At 29.7% G+C, this 24,017-nt stretch overlaps 5 protein-coding genes and 1 pseudogene across 12 annotated transcripts in view; 1 reads left to right on the top strand and 5 right to left on the bottom strand.

The window, feature by feature from the left end:
• The window catches only part of LOC149884877 (uncharacterized), a 59,157-nt gene that overhangs the window by 17,618 nt on the left and 17,522 nt on the right, over positions 1-24,017 (top strand). The gene's annotated exons all lie outside the window — the stretch shown is intronic.
• On the bottom strand, positions 3,522-4,839 carry LOC149884879 (uncharacterized). The gene is made up of 2 exons (XM_090095650.1): positions 4,333-4,839; positions 3,522-4,137 (listed from the first exon to the last, which is right to left on the bottom strand). The coding sequence occupies exons 1-2, from the start codon at positions 4,640-4,642 to the stop codon at positions 4,061-4,063; spliced, it is 387 nt and encodes a 128-aa protein (XP_089951776.1). The 5' UTR covers positions 4,643-4,839; the 3' UTR covers positions 3,522-4,060.
• Positions 5,291-15,919, bottom strand: LOC149884880 (uncharacterized). Of its 3 annotated transcripts, none has more exons than XM_090095647.1 (3): positions 15,199-15,341; positions 5,868-6,060; positions 5,291-5,707 (listed from the first exon to the last, which is right to left on the bottom strand). In XM_090095647.1, the coding sequence occupies exons 2-3, from the start codon at positions 5,911-5,913 to the stop codon at positions 5,367-5,369; spliced, it is 387 nt and encodes a 128-aa protein (XP_089951773.1). In that variant the 5' UTR covers positions 5,914-6,060; positions 15,199-15,341; the 3' UTR covers positions 5,291-5,366. The 3 variants fall into 3 exon arrangements, with proteins under 3 accessions (XP_089951773.1, XP_089951771.1, XP_089951772.1); XM_090095645.1 differs by lacking the exon at positions 5,291-5,707 and adding an exon at positions 15,590-15,919 and having other exon boundaries at positions 5,873-6,060; positions 15,199-15,357; XM_090095646.1 differs by lacking the exons at positions 5,291-5,707; positions 5,868-6,060 and adding exons at positions 11,923-11,984; positions 15,590-15,919 and having other exon boundaries at positions 15,199-15,357.
• On the bottom strand, positions 6,764-11,984 carry LOC149884881 (uncharacterized). Of its 4 annotated transcripts, none has more exons than XM_090095626.1 (7): positions 11,925-11,984; positions 11,623-11,734; positions 10,854-11,009; positions 10,631-10,676; positions 7,500-10,376; positions 7,084-7,185; positions 6,764-6,943 (listed from the first exon to the last, which is right to left on the bottom strand). In XM_090095626.1, the coding sequence occupies exons 3-5, from the start codon at positions 10,970-10,972 to the stop codon at positions 8,289-8,291; spliced, it is 2,253 nt and encodes a 750-aa protein (XP_089951752.1). In that variant the 5' UTR covers positions 10,973-11,009; positions 11,623-11,734; positions 11,925-11,984; the 3' UTR covers positions 6,764-6,943; positions 7,084-7,185; positions 7,500-8,288. The 4 variants fall into 4 exon arrangements, with proteins under 4 accessions (XP_089951752.1, XP_089951751.1, XP_089951753.1 ...); XM_090095625.1 differs by having other exon boundaries at positions 7,084-7,188; XM_090095627.1 differs by having other exon boundaries at positions 11,591-11,734.
• On the bottom strand, positions 16,240-19,264 carry LOC149884882 (uncharacterized; annotated as a pseudogene). Its single transcript, XR_016454906.1, has 6 exons — positions 18,908-19,264; positions 17,891-18,809; positions 17,400-17,666; positions 17,065-17,277; positions 16,600-16,839; positions 16,240-16,385 (listed from the first exon to the last, which is right to left on the bottom strand). The product of XR_016454906.1 is annotated as an uncharacterized LOC149884882 (transcript).
• On the bottom strand, positions 19,744-22,092 carry LOC145189465 (uncharacterized). Its single transcript, XM_080066111.2, has 2 exons — positions 21,899-22,092; positions 19,744-21,830 (listed from the first exon to the last, which is right to left on the bottom strand). The coding sequence occupies exon 2, from the start codon at positions 21,704-21,706 to the stop codon at positions 20,084-20,086; it is 1,623 nt and encodes a 540-aa protein (XP_079922237.2). The 5' UTR covers positions 21,707-21,830; positions 21,899-22,092; the 3' UTR covers positions 19,744-20,083.

The following is a 24,017-nucleotide window of genomic DNA, read 5'->3' on the forward strand; positions in this document are numbered from 1 at the left end:
ATTTAAAAGATGCTTAAAATGAGCGTATGGGATAATATAACAACAGATGAGACCCAAAAATTTGGACAAGTCAATGCCAAATCGTCTAAATCATCAAGGCTAAAGTAGGCCCCCATTGATACTAATTTTCATGAAATTTGGTCGGTTTGGAATTTTTTTTTTTTTTTATTTTGCAGTAGCTTTGTTTGTAGAAATATTTTCTTCGGAAGTCTCTTCGGAATATTACTGATAAGAATGTTAATGTCTCTGTCTGGATTAGTAGATCTTCTTCTGTATAGGCATTGTAACAAAACAGTGTTGTGTAAAACAGTGTTGTAGAAAACAATTAGGAAGCAAGTTTAACAGACCTGAGCATTAGCCTACCTGACATTTTAAAATCATTTATGAGAAATATCTCCGCATGCTATTTTAGTGTTTTCCGATAATCTTTTGTGAATAGCTTCATTTGCAACATCTGAATTAAATTTTAAAGGTAAAAAATTTTCTTATCAATGCTTAGTTACCAATATTTTTTACAAATTAAATTCGATTAACTATTCTTTTATTTACATTAAACATTTTAAATGATATCCGTTATCCAATTCGAGATTTTATTTAAAGAAAAAAAATTGAAGACTAACGGGTGATGTAACTGCCTCCAGAATTTTTAGTGAAAAAAACTCCAGGGAAGGTTGGACACATCTGTTCTCCTCCCTCTGCGACGCCATGACCGTTGGATCACTTTTCTAGTGATTTAGTGTCAAAAGATATAAAAAGTAAATGCTCCTCACGACTGTTTGGTTTAAAAAAAGTTAAAAAGCTTCATTCCTAAATAGAACTCCGAATAGACTTAGAGATAGAAACTACATGATCCGAAGGTGATCACAAATAATACCGATTATGTATTATAAAGTTATATTTTGAAGATCAACATCGTTTAAATTTATTACTTTTTAAATCAACATATTACTAATAAATTATTTACTCTATTTACACAAAGGTTTAAGTCGTTAAAATAAAAATTGGTTTTTAACAGCCGTCATAATTGTGCTACATATGGCACATTTATGGTCAGAGTTGATACGGCATAATATGTCTAACAGATCTGTCGCCATACTTTCAAAATATTTTCCGTCGACATAAAATATGTCAAAAATATTTTTCTGTCCACTTGCTTTGACTTAATTTTATGTCTGAGGCATTTTCTGACAACATAAAATATATCCGAAATATATTTTCTGCCCATGTATTTTAACATATTTTTATGCCAGAAATATTTTCTGCCGAAAGAAATAAGTCCCAAATATATTTTCTACCCAAATATTTTGATATAATTTTGTCAGAAATATTTTCTGCCGAAAGAAATATGTCCGAAACATATTTTCTGTCCACACATTTTGACATAATTTTATGTCTGAATTATTTTCTGCTGACATAAAATGTCTAAAATAATTTCTATCCACATTTTGACAGAATTTTACGTCTAAGACATTTCGCGAGGTTCGAATTATTTCGTTCAATCTCCCATTTTAAACGTTGGGAGAAAATGAGTTATTAATTTTATTAAGTAGTGATTACTTTTAAAACACACTCTACTTTTTAGATTTTTTTAAAATTCTTTTTTAAATATAAATTATCTTAAAAATTTATAGCGCATTTTTGTTTGATTTGAAGAGTAAAATAAAAGCTTCGATTTCCCTTCATTTTAATGTAAAAACAATCTCAAACTTAATTTTTATTACTGAATGTAGTTTTTATCATATGCCATACAATATGGCGTCCAGTACTTGTGATTAATGATGAATCGTAACTTGTCTTTCGTGTCAGCTGATGAAATCGGACAAATGTCTTTAGTAAAAAATGCTCTCAAAAACTTCAAAATTGTTATAAATCGTCACAGCATGAATTGCTACATTCATCATGGGTGTGAAAATATTTTTTCGCTCATAAGAGAAGAAACTGAAAGTGTTCTTGTCTCGTCGATATTTAATAGTATGTCGTGATATGGAAGAAACGTGTTCGGAGTTTGCTCTAGATATATTAAGGACGGGCAAATTGCTGACAGAACCTTAGGCATAATTACTCAAGAAGGTCGACAGTTTGACGAGATTTTGGCTGCTCAGTTAGAAAACGTGGTTGGAAAAATTGGAAAATGTGCTTATGATATCTATGCAACTTGCACAGAAATTGATATAGGCGCTTAAGAGAATGAAGAAGGAAATTATAGTGAAGTCCACACTGTTTGCTTTGAAAAATCAGTTGGATCGTTATGCTCAGCCATGTTTTGTGGCGCACATGTGTCAGCTAGCTCCCAAGGACGTAATGTCAATGTTTGAAGATGCATTAAATAACATCAGAAAAGTTGCTATGGAATCCAAAAAAGTAGCATATATTTAAACATTTAAAAATCTAAGTAAACCTCCTATAGACATTGAACTACGCTGGGAATCCACTTTTTTGATAATAGAAGATTTCCATACCAACGCAGAAGCATATCAAAGGCTAAGACACGACCAACTAAATTTAAATGATGCATCATGGAGCTTATTAGATGAATATTTCGATGCATTTTTACCAATACATTCGGCCATATGGATTTTCAATCCGCAAAATTGTCAATGAGTGAATTCTACGTTCGATGGATTCAAATGAAAATAGAAACTGAGGACATTCCAGCAGGTGATTTGGGATTAAAAATGCATCAACTGTTTAATACACAAATGTTGAATAGAGGAATTATACAGTTGATTAAAATCCATCAAAAACTTTGTACTCGACGAGAACAATTAAGCTCTTTATTAACAGAAGTATTTATACAATCAAATGCGTCATATTCCTCCAATACTTCTGAAGAGATGATTCCGATGAACTCAGAAGAAGTTGATGCTGAAAAGGTACGTCGTTTCATTGAATATACTGGAGGAGGAACTAGACAAGGTATTGCGAATGTATCTTCAGAATCAGATCAAGATATTTGTCAACTAATTTAAAATGGACTCTTAATGAACCACGACGTTGAATTTGACGTTGAATTCAACATTCTCGCGTACTAAAAGAAAAACCAGACAACAAAATGGAATCGACTTTATGATATCTCGCAATTATTTTACAGCGCGTGTTCTCCAGCGTAAAAGTTGAACGTGAATTCTCTGGATTCGCTTTGGTTTACAACCGTCTACGCATTCGCATTTCAAATGATTTCTTAGACTATTATGGTTGTAAAAAATAATGAAGATTTATTTGATAAAACAAAATTTGTTTAAAAAACTGAACATTTCATATTTCCTTTTAGTCGAAAAAAATTTTTGTGGCGTCAAGTGAAAGAATCAAATTCTGAAAACTTTTTTAGTGTCGAATGATAAAAATTTTCTTTTACAACAAAATTCTTTTTGATTTTGCGTTAGAAAAGTATTTGACAGAATTCTAGCACATGATTTCAGTTACTTTTCAGAATAGAATTATGATTAAAATGGCTGCGATGTAAAAATTTACAACCAAATAGCATTTAGGAGCCGTTTTTATGGACAAAAGCTAGTCCGTTTGCCTAGCTCGCCTGGCTAACGAGCCCATCTTTAGAAATGTGTTATATGACTAAAGCAACTCTTTCGAACGTAAAAAAAAAAAATTGATATCGAGGCTGGCCTCAATATCAAAAAAAGTATATTTCAAAGATGGCGGCTGTAGACAAGAAAATCTTAAAATAACTTCATTTGAATGTTCAAATTGAGTGAAATTTTGACTTAATAGTGCGCCAATAAAAACACCTTTTTAGACAAAACTTGAGAAAAACTTTGCCACCATCAATTCCGAGCTTAACAAAACAGCCACCAGAAATTTTGCGAGATTGAATAACATGGTTCACAAGACTTGATAAATCATTGCAGTGAGCAACAGCCCGAACTGTACCAGAATCTCCTTTTCCGTCGGTGATTTTTAAGTCACTGCAGGTGAAGAAGTTACTTAAGTGTTGACCTGCTCTTATGAAATTCTTGTAAAATTTTGGCTATACCATCTTGCTGCTTGATGTTTTGTTTATAGTTTTGACCAGTTCTTTTAATTCGCTGTTTGACAAGTCCGCATTTCATTGCACATTTACAAGAACTGGAGTGGTCAATTTTGGAGCGCTTGATGGTGGCAGGGCACTACTTCGACCTGAAACTAAAACATGCATATTTTGTGTTCATAATAAACTTTGTTTAGGAAGTTTGGTAAAGCTTTTAAATTATTCGTTTTTAAAGAGATTAGAAACTTGTCAAAATTATATTTCCTGAAATCTATCTAGTCTCATTTCTTAATAGCCAAGAAATTCTTTCAATGTAAGCATGTAAAAATTATTTAAGTATAAGTATTTACCGGGGATTAGTGTAAGTGGGGGCCCGCCGGATGCTTTAGCAAGTCGAATAGTTCCTTCCGGAGATAATTCTTTATGGGAAATAACTCGAGATGCAATTTGTTCGGCTGCTTTGGCATCATTTACTGCTAAAGATTGAAGGTTTTCCCTGTACTTTATTTGAGAGCATTGGTGTGGCAAACCTTTTCTTAAAGGGCTGAGGCATGTGCTGCAGTGCACACTTGGTTCTTTCTCCATGGTGGTTTGCTCTACAAGAGGATGTTTTTCTTGCAGCTTTGAACGACCAATTTGGCAGATTAGGCAATGACACATCCTGCCTCTTGTTTCAAGCCTCACTTTTATTGACTTAAAATCAAACAAAGGGGGGAATGCAACTTCTTTCCTCTCTTGTTTCTTGCGCAAAGCAGTTTTGCATGATTCACAGAGTCCTTGTGCACGGTGATTTAAGCGTAGGATGTTATTGTGAGCATGTGCATTAAATTACACTGTATAAAAAATAAAAAAAAATGGCGGAGCAGTTTTTCCGTAAAAACTAAAAACTTTAGTGATTGATTTCCTTTCTAAATGTCTATTTAGTCTTTGCAATCAAAAAAATAAAGTTTTAAAATTATATAATTGATAAGCTCTTTATTAAATTTAAAAAAATAATAATAAAAAAATCTGTCGTAAAGAAACAGATTTTTTTGTTTAAAATAATTAAGTTTTTAGGTGAAAAAAAAACAGCATCTCCTCAATTATTTAAAGAATATCTTGCGACTGAAAATTTTTTGGATAAAAATTAAAACATATTCTTATTCTCGATACTGTAAGGAAAAATTTTATGTTAATCATTTTCACCAGTCATTTTTTTAAATCGAGATAATTTATATAACGTTAGGCAAAAATTATTTTATTTTTTTGACTAAAAAAAAATGTAAGGTTAGCTTATTTATGCTTAAGGGTTAAAATCAATAAGGTCAATTTGAAAATGAAATTTAAATTAGGATTTTGTTTTTCTTTTAAACTTTTAAAATTTATAACAAATTTTCAACTAATTTTAAAATTCTTTTACAAAAATATTTGTAAAATTTTGTAAACTCATTTTTCTTTTTTTTACAATTGGCTTTATATCTTTTGCTTTAGGATGATTTCTTAAAAAATGTTCTTTAACAGTGCTTTCTAGCCGACTACAACCCTTCATATGCCAGAATAATCTATTAAGATTGTTGAATTCGGCGTGTAAACTTTCACCACCTTGTTCACCATACACACCGATTCCTAATCTCCATTTTTTAATAAACTGATATACATGGTTTTCAAGTAAATGCATTTTAGGTGTTACAGAAGCATCTGGCCATGTAAATCTATAAAATTCCATGAGTTTTTTGATTGCTAAATCTAAAAATTAACGAGATTTTCCATTATACAATACACAAAGAAAAATAATACTCAATAATATCATACTGTAAAAATAACAAGAGGTAGTTTAGGTATTATAATTTACAATCAAGAGAAAAATTTACAAGAGTAAAATCGAAAAAGTTAGTTAAATATTTACCAAGCTCCTGAATATCATTATCTTTGAAATAGTGTGAACTATTCATAATATTATGACACTTAGAATAATATGAAAATAACTTTTTAAATTTCTAGTTCACATCAATAGATTGTAAGCGAACACCAGTATCTATAAATCCAAGGTCTACAACTAGCTTTGGAATCGAATTGCATAAGTCAAGCAATGGTTGATGCTATAAATAAAAAAATATCAAAAAAAGTCAAATCAATTCATAAATCAAGGCATTATTAGTATTGAGCTTTAAATATATTATTTTATGCAATACACTTTTTTATTATATATAATAAAACAGTTTGTTGTATATACACATATATACAAAATGCTTAAGGTAGTTTTTTTAATACTGTAAATACATACATACATACATACATACATACATACATACATACATACATACATACATACATACATACATACATACATACATACATACATACATATATATATATATAATCCTTTTTCGACCTTAGAGCGACATGCTAATATATGCAGCCTTAAGGTGACAGTTCTCAAATCTCATAACTTTTTTTTTTTTTTTAAATTTTTATGTTGGCATTGGTTTGCTTTATCTAATCGAAAAACTTCTTTTAAAATAGACTTGGTGTAAAATACGTTTGTAGCAAGATATATAAATTACGGTCCCCCTAACGATATTGTATATTTTTAGGGTCGCCTTAAGTACATTTGTATGATTAGATCGTCCTTAGGTTGACCCCTTTATATCAGGAAAGTCGCCCTAACGTAAGTTTATCACAAAAACAATCTGAAATTTTTTATAAAACCAAAACTTGTCCAAAATATCAAATCATTTTTTAACTTGTTAATTCTGATTTCACAAAACCACATTAAAGTGAAACGAATAAGAACGCAATAGGTAGCTCTCGTCATAGTTTTCAATATATTCTAACTATCAATCTATAAATCTATTTCAAGTTGCTTCTGGATCTTCCGTTGGTGCAACTTTCGAACTGCTCGAACGTTTATAATCCTCGTTCTGACGTGCGCATAACTTAAACCATTATATCGATCGGCAAACTTTTCCATTTCCATTCGACCTGAAAAAGCAAAATCGGCCACTATGATTTTATAACAATCTTGAAAAAAAAAACTAGAGTATAAATTTGGAAAAATAACCATTCCACAAACTACCCTGGCTAATTCCAAAAAGACATCACAAACAAAAAATATAACATACTTGGGTAACCATGGTCTTTCTCAAGATGGTCCGCAAAAACCTTTTCAAAATACTTTTTGCTTTCTGCTGTCCATGATGTATATGATCTTTTATTTTGTGCAACTACTTAACAAAAAAATAAATTTTTGCAATAAAATTTATATAAAATTTTTAAACTTTAATAGGGTGACCATTAGCAGACTGAAGAACATTTACAGACATTAGTGGTGATTTTCAACTTTCAAAAGGCAATAAAATTTTAGGTTTAAAAAATCTGAATAAAAGTTATCTTAAAAAGAAAAAAGTTTGCATTCAATAGTTGATGGTTGTAAACATTGTATTCAGGTAGTGTAATACATGTAAAAATTATATACATTATTCGAAACTTCGACAAATGCTAGCATACCTAATAACAGTGATAAGAACAACCCTTTTACCTTCTTTTGGTGTGGCTTTTGACTCCTTTTTTAATATTTGAATGGGACCAAATCTTATGTCATTGTTCAAAATATTAGGTGACACGTTTTTATTTGAGTGACATGTTTTATGAATAACTTCGGATGTTTCTTTTCTTTCATTCATTGGTAAGTGGTTATGAATCTGTAACAGCCGTTGACCTGTTGTTTTTATCTGTACCGAACCTGAAGCTACCTGATAAACATTTTCATTAACAGATTTTGAGTGACCAAAATGTTTAAAAACCAGCTCCTTTTCTTTTTCAGAAAGGTTAAGTTTGGCTAGTAGTAACGCAACTCTATGCCTGTTTTTAGTAGCATTTATAGCACCTTTTAAACTTAGCCTATTTAATACATCATCAATACAATTCCATCCACTGGCATGACTTTCACTATTACGTGTACTAGCAAATATATATTCATTTTTTCTTGATACACCTGCATCTCTTCTTATAGACTCATCTGTAAGAAACTGCATGGCTTTGATAGTTTCTGGAGGAAATAACACTGGAACAAGATGATCACCTCCTTTCCCCGTCTGATATGTTACCAACATGGTGTCAGACAGAAATTCTGTGGGGACATCATCTTTGTCCATCCATTCTCCACTTAGAGCCTCTTTCCACTGGTGCAACATTAAACGCACTGGCTCACCACCTCTTCTTGCATTGAAAATTATTAAACAGGTTGCTGTTGCTGATCTTACTTTTATAAATAACTCAACAGGTAAATCAAAACCATTCAACGAATTCATAATTGAAGAACATTCATCTAAAAGCATTTTGACATATCATCATTTGGGAGATGAATAGGCTTTCGAAGGGTAACATTTTTTCTGTAATTCAAGTCATAATATGCATCCCCAAAGAGCTCATCTTCAACTAACTTTAAAACTTGCAAAAATTCAACAACTTCCTTAGATTTCTTATCCAAGTTTTTGATAGGAAAATGACCGATCAAGAATTTGGCTGTCAACTTAAGCATATTTAGAATGCTGATCTTTAAACCACTTTTCTGATCTGAAATCGAAATATGATTTAAATCAGTACTATCACTTTCAGATTTTTGACTTAAGGTGTTCACAGCACTGCCTAGTATTGTTATGGATTCCCTTCTGTACATGTCTCCAGCATTATTTAATTTGTCAGTCAAGTTGATTTCTGACTGATTATCATAAGCCTTACAAAAAGCTAGGTAAACTCTAGCTATTAGTCGCATGCGACAATGTACTGCCTTCTTTCCCTCTGTTACTTTATCCTTTTTTCTTTTCAAAGAACCAAATGATCTTGCTCCTATCATTAGAATGATTGGATCTGTTTTTATATAGTTTCCAATTTCATCTAACTGAAGAGAATTTAAAAGCAATTTAAAGTCATGTGAATAGTTTTCCAAAGATTGACTTTGTTCAAAACTAACCATTGGTAACATTAAATTTGTGCCACCTGCAGGGCAAATAACTTGATGTCGTGCTTTATAGCTCCTGGAGAAGAAACCTTTGCAACCAGAACACATTATGGGTACCTCAGATTCTTGCTCTGAGTTACGCTCTCTCATAAAACTTTTCTTGCCAGTTTTTAAAATATCAATGTTAAAGTTCAGTATACCATTTCTTCTGAAACTGCCAATTACACGGTCTTGTTCTTTTGAATTCATAGTTAACAATGGAGCTACAAGAGGTAGCTGAGCATGCTTTTTCAAAATATGACGTTTAAGTCTAGTCTGAGGTTCTTTACAAAAGTAGCAAGAACGTGACGGTTTTTTATATTTTGTTGATAATTGGTTTTCATTTTTATTATCACTTATACCATCATTAATAAAAACACCACCATTGTCATTATCAATAATTTCTAAAGAATTCTCAAATAAATCAGAATCGTTTAAAGGAGTATAATCACTTATATTGATCATACTATTATTTACACAAGCTATTTTAGAATAACAAAGGTTATTTGATACATGGTCAGGTAAACTGTCAGAAGTTACATCATTTAATTTAGTGATGGTGAGATTTTCACATTCTATTACATCTGCACTTAGAGTATCAAATTCTACATAAGCTGCCTCTACTGAATCAATGACTAACTTTTCTGAATGAGTTGACTGGCTAATCTCAAAATCTACATCAACTGTATTATCCTCATTAGATTTACTAACACCAACTATTCTAGCAACTTCACCAATGGAAAAAATATCTTCTACTGTATCATTAGCTGTGTTAGTTATAGTTGAATAAGGGTTTCCTGTCTCTGAGGCCACATTGGTGCAGAAAATTCTTGCATCATCACCACACAAACTTTCACCTATAGATTCCACATTTACAGCATTTAAATATGATGGCTCATAAACAGGTGAATTAAACCCTTTCAAATGCAACTTGAGTGGTTGTTTGCTTGATGATTTAGTTAAAGGTAATAGCAATCTAGAAGACAAATCCATACTAAAATTTGAAACATTTATATTAGTAACAAATGACAACACTGATTTATCTGAAGAAATGGTATTATCTGCAACAGTGTCAAATGGTTCTCTAATTGTTACTTCACAATCACTGTCTGGAGCTATGTCGATAATATCTAATGATGGCAAGTCTGTATTGGTAGTATTTTGATTAATAACTGTAGAGCAAAGATTGATTGTTTCCTGGTCAGAATTTGAATCAGAGAATGTAACCTCCAAACCCTCATCATTCACAGTTGGATCCTCTGACAAAAGCAAATTATATCCTTTAAAATGCTTTTTTCTGAGCTGTATATTTTTTAACTTTTTAGAGGTTAGATATTTAACTCTTGAAGTATTTGGGTGCTCAGTCTTTATTATTCCATCAACTATGTTTACTTCATATGGATGCAGGCAAGATGCCTAAAAAAAAAAGCAAATATATTCACACATTAATTGATTGGAGCTGGAGATGCAGAAAGCCATAGCATTGGTCATAGTCAGGCAAAACAAAAAAAAGATTGTTATTCAAAAGCTTTAAACTTCATCATAGACAACAAAGAAATCAAAAGTATGATATAACAGATATATATATATATGTTGAGAACCTATGGTTTTCATATCAAAACAACTTATAATAATAAATCAGAGAACTTTGAGAATGTTAAAGCACATACTATCTTTCTCCATGGCATGTCCTGCTCTTTTTCTCCATAATCATACCTTCAAAAAAATTTTAAATAACAAAGTAGTGGGTCCATCATACTTGTTTCTGCTAAACATCAACAACAGAATTTTTTTTTAAAACAAAGCCAGATTTGGAATCCAAAAGAAGATAATAGGACACCCCATTTATTTACAGGATTAGAATTATCAAGAAATATATAAGTAAATCCTAACCTAATTTCTGTTCCTTTTGCAATCCTTTTTGTTGAAAACAGACAGAGATGTACATTATTTTTATACACAACTCTTCTCATACGTGCATTAGAAAGATTATCTGGTGAATCATTTACCATACGACCTAATTATTCTGTATGCTGTGTTGCATCAATACTAAATCAAAAATTGCAATATAAAAAATAATGAGAAAGAATGATGCACTAAAAAATATTATTTTTTTCTAATTTTCAGAACTGAACCACATAGTTGTGAATTAAAGATTTTTACAAACAAAAGAAATAATTTGGCAATGAGATTGCAAAACACAATTTGAGCAAATGCTTTTAATAAACATTCTACATCAAGTGATTGAGAATTTATCTTGAAAAATTCCTGTCATGTTCTAATATCCATGTACAAAAACTATTTTGTAAAAATATTTTGCATGTTGTTGAAAACTGTAAATGGAAATCCAACTATATAAATAAACCTAATGTGCTGCCTGTGTCCAACTAATACAGATGGCACTTATTCCATTTCATAAATATAATATTCATTTAATTTTAACTAACCAGATCGAATCACTTCAATAGAACAAGTACACTTTATTTTTAATAGCTATTAAAATGAGCTTTAACAGAACTGAAAATTTGAAATACTTTATTGGAACTCTGTCATTCTCCTGATAATTATGGAAATGATAAGAAGATAGGAAGCTAGGAAAAGAGAAAAATTGCAGTACAACAAAATCTTACTAAAAATCCTATGATGAAATAATAAAAACTACCATATGGATTTTCCATACACATCTTTTACTCCATAATAAATAAAACTTCCAACTTTATTTTTTGAGTAAAGTTCATAGCGTTGTTCAGCATCATTCATAGAAATTTTTTCACCTAAAAATACAATATAATCTTTAATTGAGGTACCAAAGAACATGTAAAAATGTGTAGCAAGATTTCTAACATAATCATTCATATCATTTTTAACTATTGAGAATACTTTATGGACTTTGCAATTTAGCGCAGTGCTACACTCACAAAACTTCTAATAGAAGAAATATGTTATAATGTAACAGCAAGGTACCTCTGTACTCTAAAAGGAAGTCTCCCTTTTCAAAATCCACTACTGCAAACACGCCAAAACCTAATTGTGGAAAATCACATTATTAAGCCTCAACAACTTTGAAAAGAGTAAAAAATTAAAAATAGTATGTGTCAAGAAATTTAAAATAATATGCACATCAAATATCTACTGTGTCTAAACTTCAAAAATGTATATTTAATATTTCCCCCTCCTAAAAACAAAAATAAGAACATTAATATGATAATAAAATAACAAATAAGTGGCAACTAGTAGGTGAATTTTAAGTAAAACTTACAAAGTTAATTTAGATTTACAATCAAACAATTCAGATTTAGTAGTTGTTAAAACACACAAGAAAACTTTATTTATTTACTTATTTTTTGAAATATTTTACTAAGAACTTTATTAGATTAAAATATTCCAATAAAGCTCTTCCTTAGGTAAATATGTACAGTACTTCGAATAACAAAACTATCTTACTTTTATGATCAGTGGATGTTTTGAATCCAGGAAGTTTCATTAAGTTTGCTTCATCAGCAAACCTTCTGGATTTATGATTTAGACTGTTTACAACAATTCTTTATAAAAGATTTAAATTTTATATTTAAGAAGCCACATATCAGATAAAGCAATAAGAAAGTTCTCCCGAGTATAGTCTTTTGATGATAATACAAGTTACACAAATTTAAAGGAAATAAATAACATAAGAGACCTTAAGGAAGATTTCTACTTCAGTCCTTAGCTTTTACTAACCTAGTTTCAAACCTAGAACACTCTAGTAAGTCCATTACAGGGTCAAAGTTATGCAATTCTTCAAATAAATAGAAAATTTTTTAGAAATATTTTTAGTATTGAATTGTAAAAAAAAAACTTTCCTTTGGCGTTCTAATTGAATAAAATATATAGGAGTAGCATAAGTCACCTTAATGGAAAGTTCTACCTAAATATTCCCAGCACTATGTTTTGTTTCCATTTTAAACTGGATTTATACAACACATTAGTACAATAAATATACATAAAACATTATCACACTATTTTTAAAACAAATTGTTAAAAAACTTTATAAAAAATTTTTATATTCTTTTCTGTATAATATTACAAGCTTGCTTTTATCTTAATCATTTACTATTTTATACTAACATAATTTTACAAAACATTCAATGGAACTTCACTTTATGTAATAATTGAAAATTTAGCAATTAAGACAAACATAGTTTAAAACATACCCACAATGTCATTTATTTTAAAGAGCTTCAAGCCATCAATATCCTTTTGTTTATTAATGCTACAAATTGAGGCATCTTCCTGAGATATCTTAAAACGTTTTCTCAATTTGAACTCTAACAGGTCAATAGAATAAATTAGCAAACAAAATAAATTCATGAAAGATTACTTTGAAATACTGAACCTTAATATAGGTTATATCTATTTGGTACAATAACTAAAAGGCAGTTAAAGGAAGAAAAAAAACTCATACTTTTTTTATCCTGTCTTTTGTTTTTGCTTCTTTCCATCATCATTTTTAGTTTGTTTAAATGTTACAAATTTTCTAACCAGTCATCAAAATTTACATTCTTATTTATACTCATCGACCCTTTATTTACAGCAGTTATATTTGATTCTCAACTTTGTGACACTTAATGTTAGTCTATTGTCTTGCTATGCATTAAGTAACTACACATTAATAATTGAGACTTAAATATATATAGATGAAAGAGTTAAAAAATGTTTGAAACTTTGCTTTACAGGTGGTTTTTCTTTTTTTCTAAAAGGAAAAAGCACCTAGATTAAATAAACTTCTAGGTGCTTTTACCTGTTAGCATCCTTTCTTTTTAGCATGATGGGATTGGTATATAGCTATGCACTATTTATATTTTGGTCTTAGCATTTTTTATTAAAAAACCTTTAATGGGGCAAATATGTATTCTATTATTTCACTGGTTAAAAATAATAATTTGAAAACATTTAGTTTAACCACTGAAGAATCACACTTTTGTGACAATTATTAGTATTAAGTTAATAACTCATTATTGACCAATGGTACCCAAACTTTTATGCACTGACACATTAACAACTGGGCTTTAACTACATTTGTTTACATGTACTTCATTTATTTATTTAGCTACCCAGCCAGTTAGAAATACTTTGAAATTTTACAGAAAATAATGTTAAGAATCTTTTTAAAGATTATGTAAGCAAAATTATTTAAATAAGATTATTGTATATTATTTAAACTTTTTAAAAGACAAAAGAAACTGAAAAATTGTATAAACTTTCTTGTTTAATTCCAAAATGAGAAACTTAATACTATTACTATGCTTAAAAATAAAAATCTTTTCCAATCATTCTAAGCTTGAGACCCATATTTTCTCAAAATAAATATTTTTTTTTATCTAATTAATCGAGATGCCAAAACATTTATCTAGCTTAAAGGAATTAAGAAGTTGTAAGAAAATCAATTATTGATGATAATAACTCTAAATCTAAAAATAATCTCTTAATGAAATTATACTCATTACTATTATTATTGCTGTTATTCAAATTAAAATTAAAAAGCTGAGGTTCACTCTTCGAAGATGAATATAATGCACTTAAAAAATTTTAAAATGTATAAGCTTTCGAAGTTAAATTCATTTAAAATCTAGAATAAATATATATAAATTAAAAGTGTCAGTTACATAGAGAGGATGTAAGATAAACTTTTCCGTTAACTTCCCGTTGAGTTTACTTAAGTTTCTTCGCGCAAAGAAGTTTGCATGTTTAGAGATTTGTATATTTTTAAAAATGCACTTTAAGCCTCACTCTCCTTTCCAATTATATATCTAAGACTGCTTTTATATAGACTAGGACTTAAGTGGTCCTTTTCAATTAAAATATAGGAGATATATAATTAACAATGCATATAAAAATCTCCCCAAAGTCAACTGTTGCCTTTAGGATCGGTTTTTGTGCAATGTGCGAATAGACAAATATACAACCTAAATAAACAATAGTTTCTTATTCCAAAACTGGCAATTAATTAACGTAAAACAATTTATGTTTAATGATTACATTACGGCAACCCATTTATAGCTCCGGTTTTAAAATTGATATTAGATTAGTTGTTTAAAACTATGTTGAAACGTTAAGGCGACGATAAAATGTTGCCTTAAGAATACTGTCGCCTTAGTGATATATTTTAAGGTATCGTAAGTCGCCTAAGAGGCAAAGTAGCAATATATATATATATATATATATATATGTATGTATGTATTTACAGTATTAAAAAAACTACCTTAAGCATTTTGTGAACATGGTTTCCTACAAAACATTTCCCATGATAGGCTTGCCTTTCAACTTTATTTTCTTTCAATATTTCATCTAGTTTTTGAATGCATGGTCCTGACACTTTGTCTAGTTCGTTACATTCGTGTAAACTTTGAAGCTCTATTGACTAATAATATGTTTTTTAATTAAATTAGGTAGACAAAATTTACAGATATTTAATCTTTTAATTATATTTGTATAAATTAAAAAAATTATTGACAACTTAAAGTAAGAAAAACTTCATCCTCTTTATTAAATTGTAATATCCTAGTTTGAACAAATTTTTAAAGCAAGTTTTATCTATAAATTTTGATTAATATTAAATTTAATGATTCATATTTTTTACTGAAAAACAATACCTTTTCGTTTTTTCTCAATACATAATAAAGAATTCTTGGTTTATATATTTTCAAAATATCTTCTGCTCTTTCTGGATCACGCAAAACTTGTATTCCAACTGTGTCTTGCAGAAGAGCAATTTTTTCTAGACAATCTGTAATAACGCTATTCAAAAGACTTGATTGGACATACATGGAAATAAACTTGTCAAATTCTGCTTTACCAATAGTTTTATTTCTTAATGCAAGTTCTCCAGCAAGTTTTATATCAATTAAATGACACTCGTCTTCTAACATAATAAAAAACTTCAAGTAGATACCCAGAGATATATGTAATGCAGGCATTGCAACCTGTTAAAGTTAATAAAAACAATTGTAATTATTTTGTAGTATAACAGCATTATTTAAATAAAAAGAACTAATTTACTTGATCCAGAGGAATATTAAACAAAGAATGATCAATAACATTGTTGAAAAGCTTCGCATTTTTTAAAATTCCTCCAAAACTCTGAAAAACTTAAAGTTATCTCTTAACGAATAACGTGTTCTATGTGAAACATTATGTTTTCAATTTTCAGGAGTTATTTTGATCTCTTCCTTTGTTATGTCACAAAAGAGGCAGCAGTGCCGAAGGAATGAATAATGTGTTGTACGACTGATTAAAAAAATAATTATTCAATTGCAGAAATAGATTTGTTAGGATAATGATTTATTTATTGCATATTAGAAAAAAAACTTACCACTAGCTCCTGTGATTCCATATACACTGCACAGAAACTCATAATCTCCAAACATAAAAACACAACAATGGTGATTTCTAAACAAAAAAAGTTTTTTTATCCAAGACTTTATGGAGAATAAATATTTTACAGCTTTGATACAGTAATAACATCCTAAAACTAATTACAAAGTACCCACCCAAACATGTGTGGAAACTCAAGAAAAAAAAAGTAATATGAATTATTCTGAAAAATTATATTTTATTGTTCAGAACAAGTATTAACCGTGACTGCTGTGACATATTAAATTACTTCCAAACCATTTTTTGCAACTCATCAACTTGCTGTGTATATCTAGACAGTCCAACTTTCAGATTGACACAATAATCTTTTGCTTCAAAAGTACTAAACACAAAACTATTTGATTTTGAGTTAGGCTGATTTTGATTAATAACTTGGTAACTCATTTTAAAAGAACCACCTCCATGATCACCACCAATTTTTATATGTATTTCATCCTTTATAATCCCATCATGTTTAAGTAAGTTAAACCTTAAAATATTAACATTTAAATTTGTAAGTTTGTATACATACATATATATATATATATATATATATATATATATATATATATATATATATATATATATATATATATATATATATATATATATATACTTATCTTATACAAATTAGTATAAAGATTAACTTTTATTTTTCTAGTAATTTATAAATTTAAGTGTTTATTAAAAATATCTCAAATTAACGAGTTATTACTTTTCCATAAGATTTAGTAGGTTTTCTATATTTTGAGGTAGGTTGTTGATATATACCCAAGGAGCTAGTTAAATTTCAACAACAGCATTATTATTCTCATTTTGAAATGTAAATGGTCCATCTAAAACAACTAAATCATTTCCAGCCCATTCATTTGCAACAACTCTTTGTTTGTTGTTTGAAGCAGTTTTAATATTTTTTGAACTTAATCACCTAGAATAATAATATACAAGCAATAAGTTTTGCAATTATAAACAATTGTAAAAATGAACTACAAGTTCTCAAATAAAAAACGAAATTACAAAAAGTATTTAAAGTTCCATATTTATATTTACCTAGCCATAGTTTTCAATTTATTCCAAGGAATACCCATATCAGCTTTTAAAGCAACCATTTCTTCTGCATTTAAATCCACTCTTCCAATATTGGCTTTATTTAAAATTTCATTTGCTTCATCATTATCATATGACTTTAACATTACAGCTGTTTGACAGATTTTAGAGTCCTTAGAACTACCAGCTGTATGGTCTTTTTCTTAGTGTGCTGTTACTACAGTTTGCGCTATCTTTATAAGCTTTGGGAGCAGAAACAAAACAAAGTGGCTGTAAATTAAATAAAACATTACTTCAAATAGAAAATAAAATAATATTTTATATTTTTTTTTTATAAGTTATATTTAATATTAAAAAAACTAAATCAAACTTAGAATTTGAATGATGTAATAAAGTTTAAATACTACTACAATTCTAATAATTATAATTATATCTAGCATAATAGAAAAGTAAACACTATTTAACTTACTATAAAGTTAAAACATATTTCTTACCCTAGGCCCACCTGATGAAAATTCTATTGTAGATGTTTTGGACTGATTCAACTTTTTTTTAATGATATGTAAAACAGCATCATTGGCTTCTCATGGGATTTCACTTGTGTCAGTGATTTGGTAAAAACTGTTTATACTAACTAATTGGTTGTTTTCATTTATGGTGCTATTTGATATTTTTCTGCAGTCATGATTTTCAAAATTTTTGTCTTTCAAAAATACTTTTTTGTCACAATTCTTGCATATAATAGTTAAATGTTTTATAATTTCAGATGTATGGACAGAATATGATAGGCTGTCAATTGTGATGTTAGTTTTACATAATGGACAATTTGAATCATTTTCTGATTTATCTTTAACATTTGATAAAATGCACAAGCTACAGAATGAGTGTTGACAGGTCTTTAACATGACAGGCTGATTCATAACTTCTCCACAAATCTTACAAATGCATAAAACTATATGTGGATTTAGTTCATGGTTTAGTTCTGTTAAAATTTCTTTATCTTCTTGTATAGGCAATCAATCAAGAAATGATTTTATATGAAATTTTGTCCATTTTTTAACTTTTCCTGGTCGCCCAACATTAGATAGAGGTTTTTGACCAGGAATACCAAAAACACATTTGCATTCAACTGTTAGACATTTTACCCAAATTTTTGGAGCTTTGAAAACTTTACTGCCTCTATTTTCGATGTTTCTAAGAGAAGTATAACACTTCATGCACATTTTCTCTGGATGACTACACTGAGAATCTTCTGATACATTTATTCCAAAAGCTTTATAAATTCGATCTATTTTACTGTCAGTTTTTAAACTGTCTTTTCCTAAAAGGTTTCCACATATTCTACACACTCTGGAAAGTTTTTGTTGGTGATTACTCGCCATATTTTACGGAGTTTTTTTCGTGAAACCTTCCCTATTCAAAAACATTATATTTTCTTATAAAAAAATGACTGGTAATAGGGACTATTTTTTTTGAAAAGATAAAAAGAAGGAGTATTGTTATTAACTTACCAAAATCTTACAAAAATTTCAGTTCTTCTAAAATATAAATAAATAAAATGTGTTAATTTCGCTAAAAACAAAGCTTTGTTGATCCCAATAAAGCAACTTTACTACTTCAAATTCTAATAATTACAATACTCAATCAAGTTCATTTGTGATCGGTTTTGCTTTATTTACAAGATCAAGTTTACCAACAACAAAAAAATACAAGCAAACGGGCAAACCAGTAAGCACTGTAAAATGAAAGCTTAACACAGTTAATTAAAATAATAATGTTTATATATTTGCAGCTAACGCATGCGCATAATAAAATCCCAAGATTTAATAAGTGAGACCGTCAGCTTCAAAACCGGTCCTTTGCACTAAAGCAAATTTTACAGGATACACTTTTTTTTTGGGCAAATAAAAAAATTAAAAAAAAACATATACACATCATGTTTAGTCACTAATGAATGGTTTTCTATGTGAATATCAGTAATTGTGATAATCATTGAATAGAAATATTTAATTAAAGGGCATTTTTTTCAAAAAAGAGCCGGTTTTGATCCAGCCACTGCACATTTTAATAAAATTTTAATTGTTTTGTGATTAATTTCGTTAGAACCCATGGTTATTTAAAGACCAACGCGATTTCACACGCTTTTCAGTATATTTACGTCATATATGGACAATTTTAGAAAACTCTCCCCCCCCCCCCCTTTTTTTTTTTTAGCAGGATAGCCCGCTAATGTTTTTTAAAAAGTTAAATATATTTCGAAATAATTTTTGCCATGCATTAAATTTCTATTAAAATGAAATAACGTAACTAATTATTAGTGGTCATAAAAATTGAAGAAATACCTGGATCACATGTCATATAAGTTTAGCTACCTGGGTTTTATAGTAGAAGCAACAAAACACGGAAAAAATTTTTAATGAGAAATTTATTATGGTTCTTGCAATATGGTGTTATTAAATAAATTTATGGTGTACATAAAATTTCTGCTAGACATGTATAGGCCACAAATACATGTGTGAACAACATTTAAAAGATTAAATTTACTTATGTAATAATTAGAAACACAAAAATTATATAGCTTTCTTTTTTTTATATGCACCTTAAAAAACACATTAAAAAGGCAAGTCAATGTCATAATAAGAAATTCTTTACAATAAAATAGTTTCAAGTTTACAAAATATAAATTACTAAATCCTAACATCAGCATCATCAACATCAGATGATCCATCTTCACCACAGCACAGCTCATTATTTTCTTCTGATTCACTGTCCTGATCAGAGTCAATGCCATCTATTTCCTCATTAGGTATGATTTTATTGTAAAACTCAAGATTTTGATCTTTTCTCCAATCAATACCATAATGAGAGTTCAATAACTTTTCTACATCCTTTATTTTCTTCGGGTTAATTTTAATTTGTGAATGAATGATTGGTAAATTAATTGAATTAAAATTTTTACCTTTCTTGGTCAATGACTTAAAAGCATTAACTTCTACTGTATAAAAAGGTTCACCTCTCACCTCAACAATTCTTGGTCTTTTTAACACAATGATTCTTTTACAACTAGCTATTTTGAAATGCCAAGAGACATTATTTCTTAGAACTGTTTTCAAATAACTTTTCCAATCAAAAATTTCATAATTTTCTCCTAAGTGGAAAACTGCAGAATGTTTTTGAATGACCTCCACATACTCTTTGGGCCTAACAATGATCTCCTTCTTATTGATGACCTTTTCAATGGTGCCAAACACCCTATCTGGTGGGATAAAGGAGTGACCTGTCACTGGGAAATCCAGTTCCACTGTTTGAATACGAGGATGAGCTTTATTAAGGAGCCAATAACTGATCATACCAATCATTACTGTATTCTTATTTTGCCCAGGGCATCCATCACAGCACAATCTGACTCTTTTTATGTTGCTAGACATGCTTAAATTATTCAGAGAAAAATAAAGAGCAGATGCAATTTCATTTGATCCCTTAGATTGCTCCCCCTCTATCCAATAGTGAGAATCAATATTTTCTTTGTTAAGTGTATTATGAAAGCTCCCTTTTACAATTGTAAAATTATAAAAGTTGAGTTGCCTCCTATAATATGCATCTTGATCTGATAGTTTAGGTAAGACTTGATTCTTCTCACAATCAAATGAGGGGGTAATAAGGTCATCACTTTCTTCCCTCAGCTTGTCAAAATAAGCATCAGCTCTTTGGCAATGGATGTTTAATTTTAAAAATATTTTTTCTCTGGCTTGGAGATCTTTTGTATTTTTGATTCTAGTTTTAAGTTCAGAACATGCAGAGCAGGTGTCAACTCTAGGGGTCCCAAAACCTAGATTATACTCTGTATTGAATATATTAGTAAAAAACCATTTGGTAACTTTTAATTGACTATCACACTTTTTGTTATACATCCTCCACATTGCAGCAGTTGAGAGTTCAGCTGGTAAGTACTGCCTACATTTTGAGTGTGACCTACAGTAGTGCTTTTCACAAACTTGAAATGATTCTATGAATTTATTTACTTTCTCTTTTTTCTCAACAAACTTCTCTGCTTTTCTGTCTCCATCTCTACTTTCTTTGGCTGAAGTACCAGATTTGTGATATCTACTGACAACTCCAAGCAGTCTATGTTTTTTTATGCCTAATATTCCTAAAAATGTTCTCCTACAAACTGGTATTCTTATAGAGGAAGAGACAGCCTTTGTAACAAAATATTTTACAGTAAATTCTCTTTTCCTATTTGATTCACCTTTAACACGTTTCGGCTGTAGGAATGAACAACGCTTCAAAATGAAGTTGTCCTGGTCCATTTTCTTACTTGTTTGATAAAATCGCTCATTGAAAGTGATGACATCACTCTGTGACAGGCAGTGACATTGGGAAGCACCCAATTTGTGCTTGCATGAAGGGATTTTTGGTGGACTCTTTGAATACCTGCAGAAAAATAGAAGTTAAAAGTTAATAAACATAATTACAAATAATACTTCATCAGTAATGCATACCTAGCTTTCTTCTCCTTTGCTCGTTTAGTGTTTTCGGGGTCTGCCACGCGTTTGCGTGACTGCAGTCTGCTTGTTTATTTTACTTTTCGATCGTTTTCCATCGCAAAAAGTCTGTAAATGTTTAATTAATCAATATTTCATAAATATTTTCTACTTTTTCTATTACTTACAAGACAAATCACGAAGAATTTGCAACTTCCAGAGGATAAAAGCATTAAAAACGAAAGTATTTTCAATATCAGCTGTTGTGATCACGTGGTATGATAAGTGCTTTCCTATTGGCTGAAATAATAAACTGGTTTTGAAGTAGCTGCGCAAACAAAAAGAGCCGGTTTTGCACCATTTGCTGAATGTTACATAGTAAAAACTATAGGATTGAACAGGTTTTGCACATTTTTAATGAACAGATTTTTTTAATTTTTCAATATAGTGCGAGCCATTACGAAACATTTGGCGTGCTTCATTCAAAATCGAAAAAAATGTCACAGGGCCGGTTTTGAAGCTGACGGTCTCAAGTATTGAATCACCGTGTGTGGTACCCGAGAATAGTGAGTCCGAATAATCGTATTTTTACGTTATCCGGGTAATCGAGTATTTATTTTTTTAATTACCCGGGTATCCGGGTAAAGAAAAAAAAATTTACCCACACCATGTTGTGTTAATCAAATTTAAAATAAAATGCAACAATTTTAGTTTTAAATCTATTTTTTATTTAAAAAATAATACTTTAAAAATACAAGTTTGTCAACCGTTTCCATTTTCAACTGATTTCGGGTTTTTGTGACAAAAGCTGAAGCTACCGAAAACACTCTTTCACTTACTGTTGACGTTGGTTGTATTGTCAATAATGCTGTAAAAATTTTTCCAATAGAGTCACCTCGTTTTGAACAATCTTTCTCCCACAACTTCATTTCTTTTTCCAATGAGGATTTTCTCTCATTATTTTCTTTCGGAACAGTCATAATTAATTCAATTGTTTTTTGGAGTTCATCATAATTTGAAACCAAACCATTATTTGAAATTATTTCTTCATTTTCAATTGTTAACTCTGTATCCATCTGTGTGTTTGCAGGATCTTCATTGAACAGCCTTTTGAAGGTTTCTTTAGCCAATAAATGAATAGAACTTTTTTTAAATAAGTAAAATGGCAGGTAATCTTTGGTTTAGGATAATTTCCAGATTGTAAAAAACGCAAGAGTGATACAACATCCTCATTTCGTCTTTCTTCAACTCTTTTCTTCAAAGCAGTGAACATTTCCATGGCTAACTGCGTATTTGTTTCTTTTAGTTTGTTTTGCAAAAAAATGCATACTCCTTCAGCTTTTAAAAGATTATTATTATCTTTACTGAGCTCTTTAACAGCAAGCTCAACCGGTTGTAAAACATGTGATATTTCTTCTAAAACTTTGATATTTTTTTGTGAACATTTTTGCTGACCTAATTCCATTAGAGCCTTTTGTATACAATCGTATATTTTTATGAAACGATTTACCATTGGTATTATTGAGTTCCATCTTGTTTTGCAATCGAGTAGCAATCGTAACTTTTTGCCTTCTTGATCTATTATATGCTTTTCAAGAATACTGCTTCGAACTGAAGAATATTTGAAAAATTTAATAATTTTTCGTGTTTCATCAAGAATTTTGCCAATGTCTTCACGAAAGATTGGTAATTGTCTAACTAAATCATTTTGGAAATTTAAGTTACCATCAAAAGCAAATGCATCAGCTACCTCATCATTTTGTACGGTAGTTTCAACACAATCATCATCTGCTAAATTTTCATCATATTCTAAATTCTCATCATCTTGGAAATTTGTTTCAATTACCGCATCATCATTCGTAATTAAACTCCCACTTTTTTTATAAAATACATCAAGTACAGCAAGATGTATAGCATGGTTGTAGCATAACTGAGAAAATGGTAAAATATTCTTCCCATATTTTACCATGACTGATGCTCCATCATGTGTGGATCCGACGATATCATTATCCATTTCAATTCCATAATCTTTAAGTTTTGCTTTTACCAAATTGATAGTGGCATTTGAATCACAAGAACCTATTATTGCAGATAGACCCAAGACTACAGGTGGCTTTGTTGCTGAATGAAGAGTGAT

The sequence above is a fragment of the Hydra viridissima genome, unplaced genomic scaffold (assembly GCF_058129835.1).
Source record: "Hydra viridissima isolate aposymbiotic clone 2 unplaced genomic scaffold, HvirCarnegie_v1 scaffold_8, whole genome shotgun sequence".
Classification (NCBI taxonomy): Eukaryota; Metazoa; Cnidaria; class Hydrozoa; order Anthoathecata; family Hydridae; genus Hydra; species Hydra viridissima.